The following is an 18,253-nucleotide window of genomic DNA, read 5'->3' as shown; positions in this document are numbered from 1 at the left end:
TAAAAGGATAAATAAAATATGCATATAAACACATATACATATTTATATATATAAGTCAGATAACTATGCCAATCTGGCATCACTTATACACACATATATCACTAGAATTCTCAAAGTTCCAAACTCAACTCCTAACATCAGTCAAATCTAAACCTCAAATCCCATCAAAAACAGTCTTAATGTCCTCGGAACTCATACTTAAACCCCCATGGCTATCCTTATAATCCTCCGATTCCTATTTTGAAATTCCCACATCTTATGAACCCACAGATATCTAAACCTCCAAGGTCTACAGTATGCAGAATTCAAACCTGTCTCTGATACCAACTGTAACACCCCGACCCCGAGGGTCCGGAGAGTTAACTCATAAAACCTGATAATCAACTCTAACAAGGCTAGGGTACTTCCAAATTCAAGTATATATCCATCTTTCAAACCTCAAGTCGAACGTAAATACTTCAATTAAATAAATCAAATAAACTCATTTATCCAATATTCAGTCCAACAACCCAAATAAATCAACTCTTCTTCATGTCTCAAATAACAATTAGAAATAATAAGACATTAACATAGTCTCCATAAATCGTCTAACTCCATTGAAGTAAACTTAAGAAAGATAATTAATCTCCGACACCAACTAATATCATGAGATACCCAACAACAAATCAATGCTAATCTTCTCCATAGACTCTAATACTGATCTTCAGCTGAACCTTCAATGTCATCTGAAATATTATGGAGATAAGGGGGGTGAGTTATCAACAACTCAGTAAGCAGAGAGCATATACTAGCATGTAAACATGAGCATTTATAACATTTAATAAGCCGAACAAAACATTTACTTTCAGAATGTAGAAACAAAACTTGTACAAAAACATTAGAGCGAACTTTTAAAAAAAATATACGTATTCTAGAAAGAACATCCGTTGGCATTTCCAAACTGAAATATTATAATCTTATCATCGATTAATAACACATCGGGACAATACCATGTTTAACCCCCGTGGTAGGGTTATAAACCACCATTATACCCGTGGCTGGGCCATTTTCCATGTTTCACCCCTGTGGTAGGGTTATAAACCACCATTATACCCGTGGCTGGGCCGTATACCATGTTTCACCCCCGTGGTAGGGTTATAAACCACCATTATACCCGTGGCTGGGCCTTAACAGAAACAGAATGGATTTCATCGAAAATCCGACTACAATCATATACAAAAACGGAACTTCATGCCAATGTTTTCAGATGACACATCACATCAAAACAAATCACTAAGAGCTTCAGATCATTTCACAAGTTCGAGATAAATATAAACAAAGTATTCTCATTTGTTCATAACAAAACTTTTAAAATTCCTTATTCGCTCTTTTACATAGTTCAGAAGTACAGTACACAAAACTAGCTCATGTCTACACTAGTCATGACAGAAAAACACTTTCTCTTATATAGAATTTATGCATATGCAGAATAAACATCTGAGGTTGTTTTCAGATCATCTCTTTCAAAAGAAAATAAGCACATTTATTCTCAAAGTCGACCTCATTTTATTTATTTTATGCAAAACTAGTATATGAACCCCGCTTACCTGACTTCTTTGTAATATCAACACCTTGAGCCGGAACTCTAATAGTAACACCACCTAAACAAAAGAAACATATATCTATCAGTTAATAACCCATCTAGTAGGCTGCTATATATTGGGTAATAAATCAAAACAGTCTCTTCACAGCTCCATAACTATCCCACAATTTAAACCTGAACAACTCTCTCTTCAAACCATTCGCATTTAAACCCAAAACAGCCACCAATTTCTATAACACCAAACCAATCATAATTATTTCCAAAAACCAACAACCGCAACTCCAATAATTAAAACATAACCCAAACCAAACTCCACTTCCAACCTCCGAATAAAGTAGTTTCAGCGTAAGCATCAATATTAGCATCAATATTCTAATCATTCAACAATTCAAAACTTGCACAAAAGTTCAATACAACTAGTTCCAAAACACCCATCATTTTACACCAAAAAGTCTCAAATAATACTTCAAAAACCGACTCACAAAACACCCAAAATTATACTCCTCAACATCCATAATTCCAACACACTCCACTGTTCCAACAATTAAAATACATCAACCCAAAATAAAAGTCGCAACATCTTCTACTGAAAGAAACTAATGGTCTGTGCAAAGGGGAAATTTGACTAAGTGTAATGCACGGCCATACAAAGCAGCGTGTGTGTGTGCGCGATAGACCAACCGAGGAAAGAGATAAAACAATTTATGGTCTGCGTAACAGAAAGTAAGAATTAAGAGAGACAAAAATCAATGAAAGGGGCGGAAGTTACTGAACGAAAGTGACGACCCAGGGGAAGAATTCAAACAAGGCTCCAAGGTTATCAAGACCCTCGAAAAAAAAATTGCACAAACCGAAACCCAAAAGAAGAAAATTTATAAAGTCATCTAAGCACAAAGAAGTAACGGAAGGGAAGAGACTAACTCACAAATTGCTGTGAAGACAGGAAGAAGAAAACAGAGGACGAGAGAGAGGACGATGGCTCACCTTCGAAGAACCAGAAAATCGAAACCCACGGAGCCAGATGTGCCTGCCAAGGATGAAACACTAGTCCACGCGAGAGAGAGTCTGAGTGGTTTGCAAAAGTGGTGAGGAAGGCTCTTCATGCGCGGAAACAGCAAGAGAAATCGTGGGGCGTGGGAAGCAGTTGCACGGGAAGGGAGAGATTCACGGACTGGCTAACCGAAATGCTGATTGCGGAATGAGGAAGAAAAACAGTACACGGCAGAAAGGGAATTAATCCCTCCCCAAAATGACGCCGTCCGTCCCTCTCAAGCTGCTCGTGGGCCGGGCTTCATCTTGGCTGCAAAGGGGCTGGGCCTAAAGCCCGGTTATCACATCCAAAACAGGGCATACGAAAATTAAATGCGGATTGACGTATTTCCGAAACAGGGTAATATTGCCTAAACAAATTATTTATTCTATAGCCATAAACGCGCTGGAAGCTCCTTCCTTATTTGCTGTGCACCTTCCATATTAATCCTCCGCAACAATCGGCAACCGGTATTTGACCAGGATAAAATGCTGATGCTCCTTATTTATCTAGACTAGTACTTAAGTACTGGGACTCCTACTAACAACTTCTTGCATCTCTTGATCATCCATCTCTAGCCAGGTAACATATACACTAAAATTCTGATTTAATCCTGGACAGTTGGGTTGGAAGATGCAAATTCAAGCAGATCTTTATCTTGTTCAAATAATGCCATGTCTTCTTCACTAAGAGTAATCCAAGCTTCTATTCCGCTGCCATCTCTCGTATCCATCAGAAATACGGAATTCTTGAACATCAGATTATTACCCATAGTCACCCATGTTGGCTTCCCCAAACCAAAGTCAGCCTCATATAGTGGATATCTGCACCAGCTGGAAATGATAATGTGGTGTGTATTACCCTCTGAGGCGAGAAGACTATTAAGATGTTTGATATCTTGACTAACCACAGAGAAAGCCTCGTCCCCAGATAACTTTGTTGCATAATCTTCACTAAAAGCTTCCTTTCCTTTCCTTAACTCAGTAACCAACCGATGTAACTGAATCTCATTGTCTGTTGTCTCTTGCCAAGAAAACCACACTAGATTTCCAAAAGCATTTTTAGTTAAGGGCGGAGTAAGCCTCTCGCGGATGTTCACCGCTTGGGTCAGTCTAGATGGCAATTGAAACTTGCTTTTTGATCTTGAGACAGTTATTGCACATTTCCAAATAAGAGATGAGACTGCTTCAACGCGTGTGGGCTGTAGAACGTTGGCGCTGGCGGCTTTTGCCTTGAGAGCATCAATCTTTGGTGCATCAAACACGTACCACCTTGAAACAGTCGTCTCATTCGCCAAGCTCATGGCTAGTGGCGGCAAGGTATGTCTCGGAGGTATGCGAGATGCGGTACTGAATTCCGGAGGCAGCACTGCCTCCCCAGACGGGGCAATAGCCGCGCTAGCCCAACTATTTATGAACATGCTAGGCGTGGCTGCTTCGCCTACCTTGTGGGAAACACACACACCAATGGCCAATCCGCCACATTCAAAGAAGCTAGCTTGAACTAGAACCAAAGGTTCCAAGCTTGGTTGATCCATAAGTTCAGCCACTTTCGGAAGAAAGTGGTACAACATTTTCTGTTCGGGACGTTGTTCAAGAATGTCTGAGAGATGGCAATTGACTCGTGCTTCCAAATAATCAACGCCAACATCGTTGCACTCAATTGAGACATTATTTTTTACTATCCCCGAAAGTGGATAGAAACGACACAGGGTTTCAGACAATGATGTCTTTAGCCTATGGGATATATCAACGGCCTTGAAATGGGGAAGATCACAAGGGTTGTTGGAATAGAATATCACCACTGATACATAAATTTGGGGTAGTAGCTGATCTAAAAGGGAGAGGTCGAAGCATCTAAGATGATGGGGAGTTGGACTTTGATCTCCATGGCTAGCTATTTGTTCACTTACTATTGTACTTTCATATATATATATAGAGAGAGAGAGAGAAATGTTCCAAGAAAGTTTTACACTAATTAAACATGTGATTTATCATTTTTTTTCTTCTATTTAAATATGCATATATTTAAATATTAAAATATAGAGATAAAAATGATAAATTACATATTGATTAAGTAAGGATGTAAGATTTCGATTTAGAATTATTCATATTTATAGCACCGCTTCAACATTAGAAGCTTCTCCTAAACCAATTATACAATTAATAATAATTATGTCACCGCTTCGATCACTATTAAAACTGAAATTAAAAACTACATTATTTTATATCAATAACTTTCAAAACTATAATTTTATCATATATATATATTTAATTATATAGAGTAATAAGCTGCGTGTCTTAAGAGAGTACGTTGTAAATTTATCATATTCATTCAAGATTTTATAAACTAAGGTCCTACTGCATTGTAAATTAATCAAAGCTAAGCTGACTTTCATCCGTGAAGGAACCCATAAAAGGCCGGGAAACATAGCGTAAATTAAGGCCACCTAGCTAGCTAGGACAGAACCCAGTTATCCAGATTCCAATTATGGATTCCGATCTAGAATAAACCCGTGTCGGTACTCGCATAACAATACTCAGGTACACCCAATACCCGGGTTTTATTTTAAACCAAACCCAGTGTCAAAACGACGCCGTAAATCAAAACGGCATCGTTTTGACACTTGGGTTAAAAACCATTCCCCATTCTCGTATCCCTCTTTTTGTCTGTTAAGTGTGAGGTAAAGACTAACTGAATTAACCGTGAGATTGGATATGGTGTGTTTAGATATAAAGGGGTTGATTGTTAATAAAATGGTGTGTTGAGGAAAGTGAGTTACGGTTATAAATAAGCAGTGGTTAAACGGTGCGTTTTGTAAATGTGATACTCCGTATTTTAGTGTATTTTTTTTATTGAATGATTATTTTAATTAATTTAAAAATTGATTCTCTTGTTTTAAATTTATCGGATTTATCTTTGGTTTTATTCTATAAATTTTTTAAGTTGTGAAATTTATTTTGATGTGCTTTCTTTTCAGTAATAATTGTTTGCATTTAAATTGCTCTTTGCTTCAATGAATAATTTTATTGTTGGTCTTTAATTATTTTATTTTATTAATATTGAGTTGTAGTGTTTTTATTTGGTTCTTATTTATTTTTATTGTGTCTTTTTTTTTTGTTGGACTCTTCTATTCTCGGACTGGGCCTGTTTGAGAGTGTGTTATTTTCTTTTGGGCCCAGCCCATTTGGTCCCCAGCCCAGGCCCGTGAAAACGAGTCTAGACTTCACGTCGCACTGTGTCAAACCGTTTCCATTTTCATGCACGTCCATCCCTTCCTCTTCTTTAGGTTTTCTTTTTCTGTTTTCTCTTATAGTTCTTATATATGTGAAGCAACCTCAACCCTAGACTAAGTGCCGCTCGTTTTCCTCTTCACATGAGGCCAAACCGAGATCCCTTCTCCACTGCGCTAGCAAGTTTCATTGCCGCTATTTTCTCTTCACGCCTCAGCCTCCTTCACCCACTGTACCCACTCGTTGCTGCCGCACAACTCATCCACTCTCCACTGTGAACCTTTGTCCAGACCTCACCACCGTGCCCAGCCACACTGCAGCCCAACGCCCCGTAGCCGCTACTGCAAGCCTCGGACTGCTCTGTTTTGGTATCCAAAAATAGAGCATGTTCAGCCACCTTGAGCTGCTGAAATCACCCTCCACCTAAAGCTCCACCGCGCTGTGCCCCCACAGAAACTGCCGAGGAGGACTTCCCATCACCGCAGTCCACCTCACGCCGCCTCAAGTTCCCCAGTAAGCTCACGCCATTTCTTGTTGGTGTCTCTGTTCTCTCGGTCTCTCCCTTATTCTCTCACCGTGTGCCTCTCTTGCTCGTCGCTCTCTCTTCCTCTCTCAACCAGTGACCAGGCGCCACCCCACATCCGCCATAGTCAACCGCCAGCTCCACGCCGTCGTGCCCCCATCTCCTTGTAAGTGCTGTCGCTGCACTGTTGTTACGTTTTTGTTTCCTGTTTTCTAGTAGTTCATTATAAGGTGTATACATGTATACATATATATATATATATATGTAATTACGTTAACCATATAGTAGGAAGTATTATTACTTTTTACCCTTATAGTATTCCTCCAGAGTTATTGTTTCGGGTGTTCAATTTAATGAGTTTATATTATGTACTTTGGGTTTGAAACCAATGAGTATATTACGTGGATTGCAGAGTATGTTTTTATTTGGACGTCAACGTGTGGATTTATATTGTTAAGTTTGTTTTTGTAAGAAACTGATATTTTGACTGAATATTTTTTTTTATATAAATACTGATAAATTTTTGAAGTGATCGGCAAGTGCAAAATCTTAATTTTAAATCCTTTTAAAAGAATATTTTTTATTTAAACAAAAGTATGATTTTCTACTTATGATGATCTCAATATAGTTATGTTATTTTAGTTTTATAAATTATAGTAAGATCTCAATTGTAAATAAGTTAGAATTTAATGTTTTAGTTCGGAGTTATTATGTTGGATATTGATGAGTTTAGAAAGTGATGTTGGTATTTCAGGAATAATGAGAATTTTGAGTTTGAGGAATTAAAAATTGATTATTTTAGAAGTTTTAGGCTTGAATATCGAAATACGAGATTGATTGGAAATTTATGAAAATTTACGTGATTACCTTATAGGTGACGATTAATAATTGTCCGGCATTGTTGAGGAAATTTTCGAAAGGCTAAGAAGTCCAGGTAAGCGGGATTCCTATACTAAACTTTGCATGTTTTGTTATGAAAGGAAATTTTGAAAACGACCTCAGTTATTTGTTATGCATTACTGATGAAATTCTTTATAAGAATGAAATATTTTCTATCATGATTAGTGTAGACATGAGTTTCTTTTGATATTTTGCTTCCGAACTATGCAAAAGAGAGCGAATATGAAATTTTGTGCATAAATTATATATATATATAATTTGTGATCTAATTCTATTCTGTTCTGAAAATGTTTTGTACTCTGATATGATAAGATATGATTTCTGAAACCTCTGCCATGACATTCTGTTTCTGTTCTGACCTTACCATGGGTGTAAAACTGTGGCATCTGTTTAGGTTGGTACCAACTTTTATGTTTTTGGTACACCCACTTTGGAAACAAAGTAGTTTTCTGCATGGTCTTTCCTATGTGCACATTCAAGGCTCCGAGAATGATAAGGGGAAGATTCACATTCTGTTTCTACTCGGTTGGCCGTCGGGGTTTGCACAACCCTACCACGGGGGTTAAACATGGAATTTTGTTCTGATATGATGTTTCAGTTATGCTGTGCCAAGGGAATTTTGAATAAGAATATTGTGAACTTTCTCTCTGATATTTTTGATAACATGTTCTGACTCTGAGTTCTGAAAATAAAAAGTGTTTTGTTCTGCATTCTGAAATCTGTAAATGCTCATGTTTGCATACTGGTATATATTCTATGCTTATTGAGTTGTTGATAACTCACCCCCTCTTATCTCTAATATTTTCAGATGATTTTTGATATTTCAGCTGAAGATCAGGACCATGAAGAATTGTGTGAGATGACTTAAGAATAGTGGATTAAGAATAGAAAGTTTTTGATGAGTATTAGTGATTTTTTATAATTATATTGTTGAAATGTGAGTTTATGTGACATGTAGAGAAGTTGGTAATTTTTGGGTTACTGTATTGAGCATTTTATATACGAATATGTGTGGTTAATTAAATTTGAAGTGTTTACGTTTGATTTGGAGCTTTTGGAAGAGTATTAACAATATTGGAGTAGATGATTAGGTAATATGAGTTAACTCTCCGGACCCTCGGGGACAGTGCGTTACAGTAAAGGAGGTGGAGATTGTCTATAAAAGAAAGGGAAACCAACTGTATAGGCATTCTGTTAGTTGTTCACGTGTGGATTGTACGAAGTTCTCTGTGCAATAAGATTTCAAGGTTGTTCTTGAGTCTCCAGTTCAATTCGATTGTGTTTTTCCCTATTTTCATATCTGTTCCGTTACAAGTTGGTATCAGATTGTCGATCCTCTCATTTTACAATGGTTGAAGGCACTCGAGCGGTGTCGTTGAAGCTGCAACAGGAAGAAGGGAGTCAACGAGATCGGGAAGTGGTTCAGAAGCAATTGGATGATCATCATCAAGCGATACATGGATTGGCTCAAAGGTTAGATTTAATTACTGATATGTTGAAAGGTTTTGTGCGAGGACAGAATGGTGATCATTCTGGAGAGACCTCTCAAGGCCCTAGGAGTGGCCAAGCAGAAGAGAGACCTTTTAATTCTCGAGGGATAAGGCTTGATTTCCCTCATTTTGATGGCACCAACCCTACAGGGTGGATTTTTAAGGCCACTCAATATTTTGATTACCATCAAACTCCTGTTAATTAGAAGTTGTTATTGGCATCTTATTATATGGAGGCTGAGGCCTTAGTCTGGTACCAAGATGCAGTGAAGGGTGGGTTGTTTTGCAATTGGGATTCTTTCATTAAAGCTTTACAAGTAAGGTTTGGTCCAATTGCATGTGATGACCCAATGGAGGCCTTGACTAGGCTTAAACAGACTTAAACTATTGTTGTGTATAAAGCACAGTTTGAAGCTATCTCGAATAGGTTAAAGGGCTTACTTGAGAAACATAAGTTGAGTTGTTTCTTGAGTGGATTTGAGTGGATTAAAGGATGACATTCGATTGCCCATTAGAATGTTCAATCCTGTTAATCTCAATGCAGCCTTTGGGTTGGCCAAGATTCAAGAAGAGTATCTTCTGTCTTCTAAGAAACCTTGGAGGAGTTATGGTATGAGTAAAGAGAGTCCTGAATTTTCTGTGGAGTCTAGTAGAATACAGAAAACTGCAGCTCCAGTGAGAAGAATTTCTTTTGCAATGATGGATGAGAAGAGAAGGAAAGGCCTTTGTTACCATTGTGAGGAGAAATGGAATCTTGCACATGTGTGCAAGAATCCTAAGGTCTATTTACTTCAATTCGAGGAACTTGAAATGCAGGAAGAGGAATTGTGGAAAAAGTGTTACACATGGAGAAAGAAGTTCCTCAGCATGAAAATTTGGAAATCTCTATTCATGCAATTTATGGGTGCTTGAACAATAATTCTATGAGATTGCTTGAAAGAGTGGCTTCTTGTTCTGTAGAGATCTTAGTGGATTTAGGAAGTACTCACAACTTCCTAGATCCCTCAGTCGTGCAAGCTGCTAAGCTGACAATTAAGAATGATATTAGCTTACGAGTTATGGTGGCTAATGGTGATAAAGTTCTAAGTATGGGAAGCTGTGAAGAAGTGGTGAACATACAAGGGTCAAGATTTACATTTCCTTTTCATGTTCTGGCCCTGGGGGATTGTGATGTTGTTTTAGGTGTCCAATGGTTAAAAACATTGGGCCCTATTAACTGGGATTTCACTGAGATGACAATGACTTTTGAGTGGACTTTCAAGAAAGTGGTACTGCATGGATTGGGATCTGAGAGGGTCATTGTGCAGCCAGCTGTGAAGTGTTTAAAGTCTTCCATGGTTAGGAAGCAAGGTTGGTTTTTACAAATAATAGCAGTAGATCAAAAACAAGAGGAATTAGTGCCTAATCAGCAGCTAGCAGAGGTACTGGAGGAATTTAAAGTTGTTTTTGATGAGCCAGTTGGGTTGCCCCCTAGAAGACCTTTTGATCACAAGATATTTTTGGAAGATGGTACCCCTCTCGTGTCAGTGAGGCCTCATAGGTACCCTCACTATCAAAAAACAGAAATTGAAAAGATAATGCAGAATCTGTTGGAAACTAGGGTTACAAGACCCAGTCAAAGTCCATTTTCTTCACCTGTTTTATCTGTTAAGAAATCAGATGGCTCCTGGAGAATGTGTAGATTATAGAGCCTTGAACAAAGCCACTATCAAGGACAAATTTCCCATCCCAGTCATTGATGAGCTTTTAGATGAACTGTTTGGAGCTAAAATGTTCTCAAAGCTTGATTTAAGATTTGGTTACCACCAGATTCGAATAAGGGAACAAGATATTGAGAATACTACATTTAGGACCCATAAGGGTCATTATGAATTTTTGGTAATACCTTTTGGCCTTACCAATGCTCCAGCAACATTTCAAGAGTTGATGAATCAAGTATTCAAGCCATTTCTTAGAAGATTTGTGTTAGTCTTCTTTGATGATATATTGGTTTACAACAGCAGTATTGAAGATCATTTGAAGCATCTTAGATTTGTGTTAGATGTATTGAAGAGCAATGAATTATATGCTAAAAGGTCTAAATGCAGGTTTGGAGTGAAGCAGATTGATTACTTGGGGCATATAATTTATGAGGCTGGTGTAATGGCTAATCCAGCTAAGATTTCTGCTATGAGTGATTGGCCAGTTCCTAAAGATTTAATGTCCTTAAGAGGATTTTTAGGCCTAACTGGCTATTACAGAAAATTCATCAGGCATTATGGGAGTATAGCAGCTCCTTTAACTCAGTTGTTGAAGAAGGGATCAGTTGAATGGACTGAGGAGGCAACAGGAGGTTTTTTGGAATTGAAGGCTGCTGTGATTGAACCACCTGTCCTTGCCTTACCTGATTTTTCAAAGGTATTCCATTGAATGTGATGCCTCGAGGTTGGGGTTAGGGGCAGTATTGATGCAAGAAGGGCATCCTGTTGCTTTTTATAGCAAAGCTCTTAAAGGCAAGGCCTTGTTGTTATCAACATACGAAAAAGGATTTCTAGCATTGGTATCTGCTGTTGGGAAATGGAGGTCTTATCTTTTGGGTTAGTCTTTCAAAGTTAAGACTAATCAGCAAGCTTTAAAATTTCTCTTAGAACAAAAGGTTGGTACTAAGTCTCAACAAAAGTGGCTTTCTAAACTGTTGGGTTACACTTTTTCAATGGATTACAAAAAGGGAAAAGATAATAAAGTTGCTGATGCCCTTTCCAAAAAAATTGAGGAAGATTCTACTACTTTGGCTGTAATATCATTTCCAACACCACTTTGGATTGATGAGTTGAGGCAAAGCTATACTCTTTCACAGAAAATTGGTGAGATTTGCAGACAATTGCAGCAAGGGATTGGGGAGCATAAGAATTATTCTTTGCAGAATGGGTTGTTACTCAGGAAAGGTAGATTAGTGGTTGTACCTGAGTCACCTTTTAAGGTGAAAATTTTACACTTTATACATGATAATCCACAAGCAGGCCACGTGGGGTATCACAAGACTTTGCATAGAGCTAAACAAGATTTTTATTGGGAATGTATGAGAAATGACGTTAAAAAATTGGTGAGGGAATGCCAAGTCTGCCGGGTTAGTAAGCACGAGACATTAACTTCCCCTGGGTTGTTACAACCCTTACGTATACCAAATTCTCCATGGGTCGACATCTCCATGGATTTTATTAAAGGCCTTCCTATGTCAAAGGGGGTAAGTGTGATTTTCAATGTGGTGGATAGATTGACTAAATTTGGTCATTTCTTTTTACTTTCTCATCCTTATACAGCAAGCAAAGTGGCTGAAGTGTTTTTTTCTGGTGTCTTCAAGTTGCATGGTATGCCAAGATCTATAATCTCGGATAGAGACCCAATTTTTACAAGCTCTTTTTGGAAAGAGTTGTTTAAGCTGCAAAATACCAGTTTGAACTATAGCTCAGCTTATCACCCACAATCTGATGGGCAAACTGAAGTTTTAAACAAGTGTTTGGAATCTTATCTTAGATGTTATACTAGTAACAAGCCTAAGGAATGGAGTTTGTGGCTTCCTTTGGCTGAGTGGTGTTATAACACTACATGTCATTCATCTATTGGCATAACACCCTTTGAAGCTTTATATGGATACCCTCCACCTAAGTTAGTTACATATGTTTCTGGAATTACTTCTAATGCAGCAGTTGATCAACAGCTCAAGTCAAGGGACCAGGTCATGGCACTTTTGAAAAACAATTTACAAAAGGCTCAGCAGCGGATGAAGTTTTATGCAGATAAGAATAGGTCTGACAGGCAAATTCAGTTGGATGATTGGGTGTACTTGAGACTTCAACCTTATAGGTAGAAGTCAGTTGCTCTCAGGCACAATTTGAAGTTGGCTCCAAAGTTTTATGGACCATTCAAGGTTGTACAAAAGATTGGTATCGTGGCTTACAGATTGGAATTACCATCTACTTCAAAAATTCACCCAGTTTTTCATGTTTCTTGTTTAAAGAAGAAACTGGGTCAACAGATTAAGGCTTTGCCAACACTTCCACTTGTGGATTGGCAAGGACAAATTCAGCCAGAGCCTAAAGCTATTTTGCAGAGGAGAATGAGACAACAAGGTCATCATGTTGTTACTGAAGTGTTAGTAAAATGAACTAGAGCAAGTGTAGAAGACATCACCTAGGAATCCTTATGGAAACTCAGGAATACCTATCCTCATTTGGTAGGCACATTACTCTAGAAGCAGATGTTGTACTTATGGCCTTGTGGTCAAGGGCCTTATGGGGAGGGCATTTGAGATTCGTAGCCTTGTGGTCAAGGCTTTATAAGGAGGGAAGATTGTTAAGTGTGAGGTAAAGACTAACTGAATTAACCATGAGATTGGATACGGTGCGTTTAGATATAAAGGGGTTGATTGTTAATAAAATGGTGCGTTGAGGAAAGTGAGTTACGGTTATAAATAAGCAGTGGTTAAACGGGGCATTTTGTAAAGGCGGTGGAAATTGTCTATAAAAGGAAGGGAAACCAACTATATAGGCATTATGTTAGTTGTTCACGTGTGTATTGTAAGGAGGTTAGAGAACCCTTGAAGTTCTCTGTGCAATAATATTTCAAGGCTGTTCTTGAGTCTTTAGTTCAATTCTATTGTGTTTTTCCCTATTTTCATATATGTTGCGTTACAATCTCTCTCTCTCTCTCTCTCTCTCTGAAGAAACCCTAGCCTCCCTCCCTCAATGCCGAATTGTTGATTGAAGAAACTCCATCATTCTCGTGACCCCATCACCATCGTCATCAACTCGCTGTCATCCTCATGATCCCAAGGTTTGTTCTCTTCATTTTATTCTGATTTGGGTTTATTTTATGCTCAAATTTCATGATTGAGTTTGCAAATGCTTGAGGCATTTTCTCTATCCCTTTATCTATCTCTCTATGCATGGTGAGAAATTGGAAATACTAAAAATGGTTTGGCGCAATTTGTTAATTGAGATTGACCCAACTGGGAAAATAATCACACGTCAGTTCACCGTTGTTGCATGTTGGATATGCAGTCCTTGGTTGTTCATGAAACTCGATGAATATTTCCAACAAGAATTCAACACTGAGAATTAAGATGGTTGCATTTGAACATTATATTGCATCACAAATCTACTTGATGAGATGGAATTGATCATTTAATTAGAGATGAGTATTTTAGATTGATTAATTTTCTTCTAAGATTTAAAAAAGTGGTGGGTTCCCTTAACCTTTAACAATATGTCTGAAGAAATTTTTATGAATTTTTTTTTTTAATTTTGGAAATTAAAAATGTTAAAAAAATGTTATAGATTGATTGAGAAAAGACCTATCTTTAAATGTAACACCCCGCTCATTCTTTCTGACATAAGCAAACTTGACTGCGAGTCTCATTATACATGCTGAATCATGATGGCGTGATTTTAAATACCCTGAAAATATTTATATAATGTATTTCCAGTATTAATGAACAAAGCCTGAATTTAAATAAGACAATTATAATATTTTTGAAAAGCTTCAAAAATATTATAATTATAGGAAATATTAAAATGATTTCAGTTATTTAAAATGTTATGTGATTTAAATTATGTTGAAAACTCTAATTAATTAGATGGTTATATTCTCTTAAAGTAATTAGCAAAAATTTCATCATTTTATGAATGACGAAAAAATATTATTTTATAAACTAAAGTTTAGTTTAAATAGTATTCTATCTTAATTCATCTCATTGATTTTAAGTTAAATCGGTGTTTAATCTCTTACCGTTAGATCGTTTTGAAGTTCCCAAGGTAAAGGGTCAGGATTAAAACCCAGGCCCCTCTCTCTTTTCTCCCTCACTTTCCCTTTCGCTCTCTCTCTTCTCTCCCTTCAGCTTATGTCGCACACCCCCTCTCCCTCTCGCCCGATTCTCTTCTCCACATGCTCGGTGTCGCCGCACTCTGCCTAGCCTCACCGCCACCATTGGTGACTCCCCCTCACGCTGGCGACCAAGCCAACCACCACCGTGCTCCCCCACACGTAGCTCTGTCTCTCCCCCTTACGCCGCCGTATACGGACACCCAAGCCACCGAGAACCACCACGAGAATCCCCTGACCACCCCCTTCCTCCTCCCCTTGACCCGAAGCCGGTATCCCTCCCTCACACGCACACAGCTCCTCCAATGCAAGGGTTCTCTATACCCACATCGAGCTCTGCCTCCCACAGCCACTACACCACCACCAGGAGCCTTCTCCTTCACCGACGTCCTCCCCTAGCCATCCCCATGCCCAACCGAGCCACATAGCTCTCCAACGCTCTCTCACTCTCTCACGGGTGTTCCTCCACCTCACAGCCAGATCCGTCGCCTCCAGCCACCATGGCACCACCCCAACGCCACCACAAGCTCTCCAACGCTCTCTCACTCTCTCACAGGTGTTCCTCCACCTCACAACCAGACCCGTCGCCTCCAGCCACCGCACCTTCCTTAGCCCTCCATGGTCAGCCCACAACCTGCCAAGCCCTCCCTTCGATTTCCCATGTTGAAACCCACGGCCTAAACTACTCCACAAGTCGTCGTGTCTCCGACATGTACCACCTTGGCATCACCACGAGACCACCACAACAAGACCACAACCCAACCCTTCTACGCATAGATCCGCACCCATAGCCATCTTCAATGACCCAAACAACCACTGAACGTGGCTAACTACCACTGTACATGGCCTTAGCTGCCACCCATAGACTCCCCACCATGTTGGCCACCCTCGCATAGCCCAAATCCACCCACTAGAATCCTAGATCCGGTCCCTGAGATAGTCCCGTTGTAAGGTCACAGTAGTGACCACTACCGCCCAAGCTAGTGGCTTCTGGAGCCAATAGCCATGCTGGACAGCGAGCAACGCACGGGTTATCCCGTCAATGGTATAACTCTCTTCCATTTATCCTTGTTATTATGTTAATTGGTTGGTTAGGTTGTGGACTGCACTGTTAGTAATTGCGGAGTTCGCTGTGTAGTGAAGTGTTGGGCGTATCTGTGTAGTGTGCTTTGAAGTGTTGTGGACTGTGTTGTGAAGTGTGGGTGTGAAGTAAGTGCTGTAATAATGATGTGACATAGTGTGTGAAGGGAGTACATGTGGAGTGTACTCCATCTGTTGGAGTGATACACCATATGGCGTATATGCCGCAGTGGTGATGTGGCATACCATGTGTGAAGGGGAGTACACGTGGAGTGTACTCCATGAGGTACAACAATACACCGTGTGGCGTGTCACGAACATAGGGATGGTTGTGTAGTTGATGGGCATAGAGCATGATGAGTAGTATCGAGAACTGTGGAACAGTGTCCCGAAGTAGCTGTGATGTGGTCTGTAGCCTGAGGTGACAAGTGTCACCGTGTAGCTGACTTATGGTTGGGAGTATGTGCGAAGTGACAGAATAAGTGTAAGAGTAGCATAGCAGAAGCATGACGGGGCAATGTCACGAAGTGACATGGTTAAACAAGAAGTTGTGCTTGTGATGGGTGAGGAGTTAGTGTAAGAATGGCGCAGAGAGAACGTTACGAGATGTCAAGATGTGACAGGAGTATATGAGGGACCGTACTCCTAATGAATTAGGAGTTGGCATAGAAATAATGTAGCGGGATGTCAAGTGACGTGACAAAGTCATGGTGTAGCTTGGGAGTAGTCTCGAGCTATGACGTGACGTAAGGTGTAGTTATGAATGGAGTCTTGACGTATTAAGTGTTGGGATGAACTATCAAGAGGGACGGGTAGCATGAAGAATCATGCTAGCCGAGTTTAGAAAAGGTTGATATCGGAGTATGGGACTTGTTTACACAGCAGGTGATTAATATGTTATATGTTGGTTTTAGGTGATAAGGGGTATGGTAAGTGTGCAATCTGGTTAGATACATGTGCTGGATGGATTCACCATATGTAATGGGTAATCTGTCCTAAGCATGGTTACATGGTGCTTAAGCCTTAAAGTTGGCTTAAAGCCGTGTGGCGTGTATGGAATGTGGATTTAGTGTGAGCTAAGATGCATGAAGGTAGTGATGGGTGTATGTCTAGGAGTGGGATGCGTAACTTTGTCAGTCGAAATCATGCATCAGAATGTGGTCAATAGGAAGAGTAAGATGAAGGTCTTGACGTCTTGACCCTATGGTGAATCGTGGGGGTTCACTTTAGTAGATGAGCACTCGAGGTAAGACCTTGAGTTTGGAAGAGGTAGTGACCATAAGTAGATCCCAAAAGTTTTAGCATAGTAAGGGACACGTAAGAACACAGGATAGAACGAGAGTGTTTCAAGTGAAGTGTAGTTCTATTCTAAGTTTAGTTGCTTATGCACTAGATAGAAAATGACGTCAAGGTTATGTGTATGCATGTAGGTTGCCATCTGACACACACATGAATGGACTGCATAACATGAAAGTAGCATGGAGTCGAGGTAAGTATTATGTTCATACTCTTCTAGAGTTTTCTAAATGATATGAAAATGAAAATGAAATACTTCTCTCTACGACACTTTACAAAACGAAATGAAATGACGTTTTATGAAAAATCGTGCTAAGTGTTCAAAGGTATACGTATGTATGGCCCTTCTTGGCAGCCCATTTTTATGCAACCAAAATATTAATTGTATGCATGTGAATGGATGACTATACAAGGTATCTATTGTATGTATTTTCACGAAATGAGATGTGAGGCCTATGCCTTGTGCTTTTAAGCGATGCTTCAAATCACGCGAAGAAAGTGTTTTAAACGTCTCCATGAACTGATGTTAAAAAGTCCTTATGAATTGATGCTTTATGAATGCCATGAAAGATGATGTTTAAACTCATGCTTCTAAATAAAGTTTTTCCATGAACCAACTATTAAATGAAAAGGACTGAAAAGGAAAAGACTGAATGAAAGAAAAGGACTGAACTGAAAGAAAGGACTGAGCGTTTAATGTATGAAAATACATAACGGCCACATAAATGAATGAAAAGGGTACCAAAGGACTGGACAGATTGCAATGTCAGGTAAGTAGTACTGGTAGTGCATCCAATGCTGCCCCATGACTGAAAGGGATTCCCAACCCGTGGCCACGGGAGGAGTCTGAGTCCAAAGGAAGACCGCTAACCCCAACACACAGGGCTTAACAGTGTGTACCGGCCAAAGAAAGTGATAAGAAAGAACATATAAATGCATGAACTCTTTAAGAAATGAAGGCACTAACGGGAGATACGTTTTATGAAAAGAAAATCATTTTTAAAGAAAAACCTTGCCTAGTGATGTTTTCAAATAAATTCATGTCTCATGTACGTATAGTATGTATGGAGTGATGAATGAATAGATGAAAACCTATGTTAGTATATTTTAACTGTATGAAGTGATGCTTACTAAGTATTCGACTCATTTTAATTTTTATATGTGCCCCTTCCCCCGCAGGACCTAAATGAGCAGTACGCGTTAGGACAAACACGGTCGAAGGAGAAGAGAACGAAATTCAAGGCATGAGAGTTTTAATTG

General features: G+C 39.2%; 1 protein-coding gene across 1 annotated transcript; it reads right to left on the bottom strand.

Annotated features, from left to right (window-relative positions):
- Positions 1-2,924: 2,924 nt before the first annotated feature.
- LOC121258565 (BAHD acyltransferase At5g47980-like) lies at positions 2,925-4,484 on the bottom strand. Its single transcript, XM_041160099.1, has one exon. It carries the CDS (start codon positions 4,183-4,185, stop codon positions 3,220-3,222), a length of 966 nt encoding a protein of 321 aa, XP_041016033.1. The 5' UTR covers positions 4,186-4,484; the 3' UTR covers positions 2,925-3,219.
- Between the last annotated feature and the right edge of the window lie 13,769 nt (positions 4,485-18,253).

This window comes from Juglans microcarpa x Juglans regia, chromosome 3S (assembly GCF_004785595.1).
Source record: "Juglans microcarpa x Juglans regia isolate MS1-56 chromosome 3S, Jm3101_v1.0, whole genome shotgun sequence".
Lineage (NCBI taxonomy): Eukaryota > Viridiplantae > Streptophyta > Magnoliopsida > Fagales > Juglandaceae > Juglans > Juglans microcarpa x Juglans regia.
The sequence above is the reverse complement of the archived record's forward strand: the minus strand, read 5'-3'. Positions and strand labels throughout refer to the sequence as shown.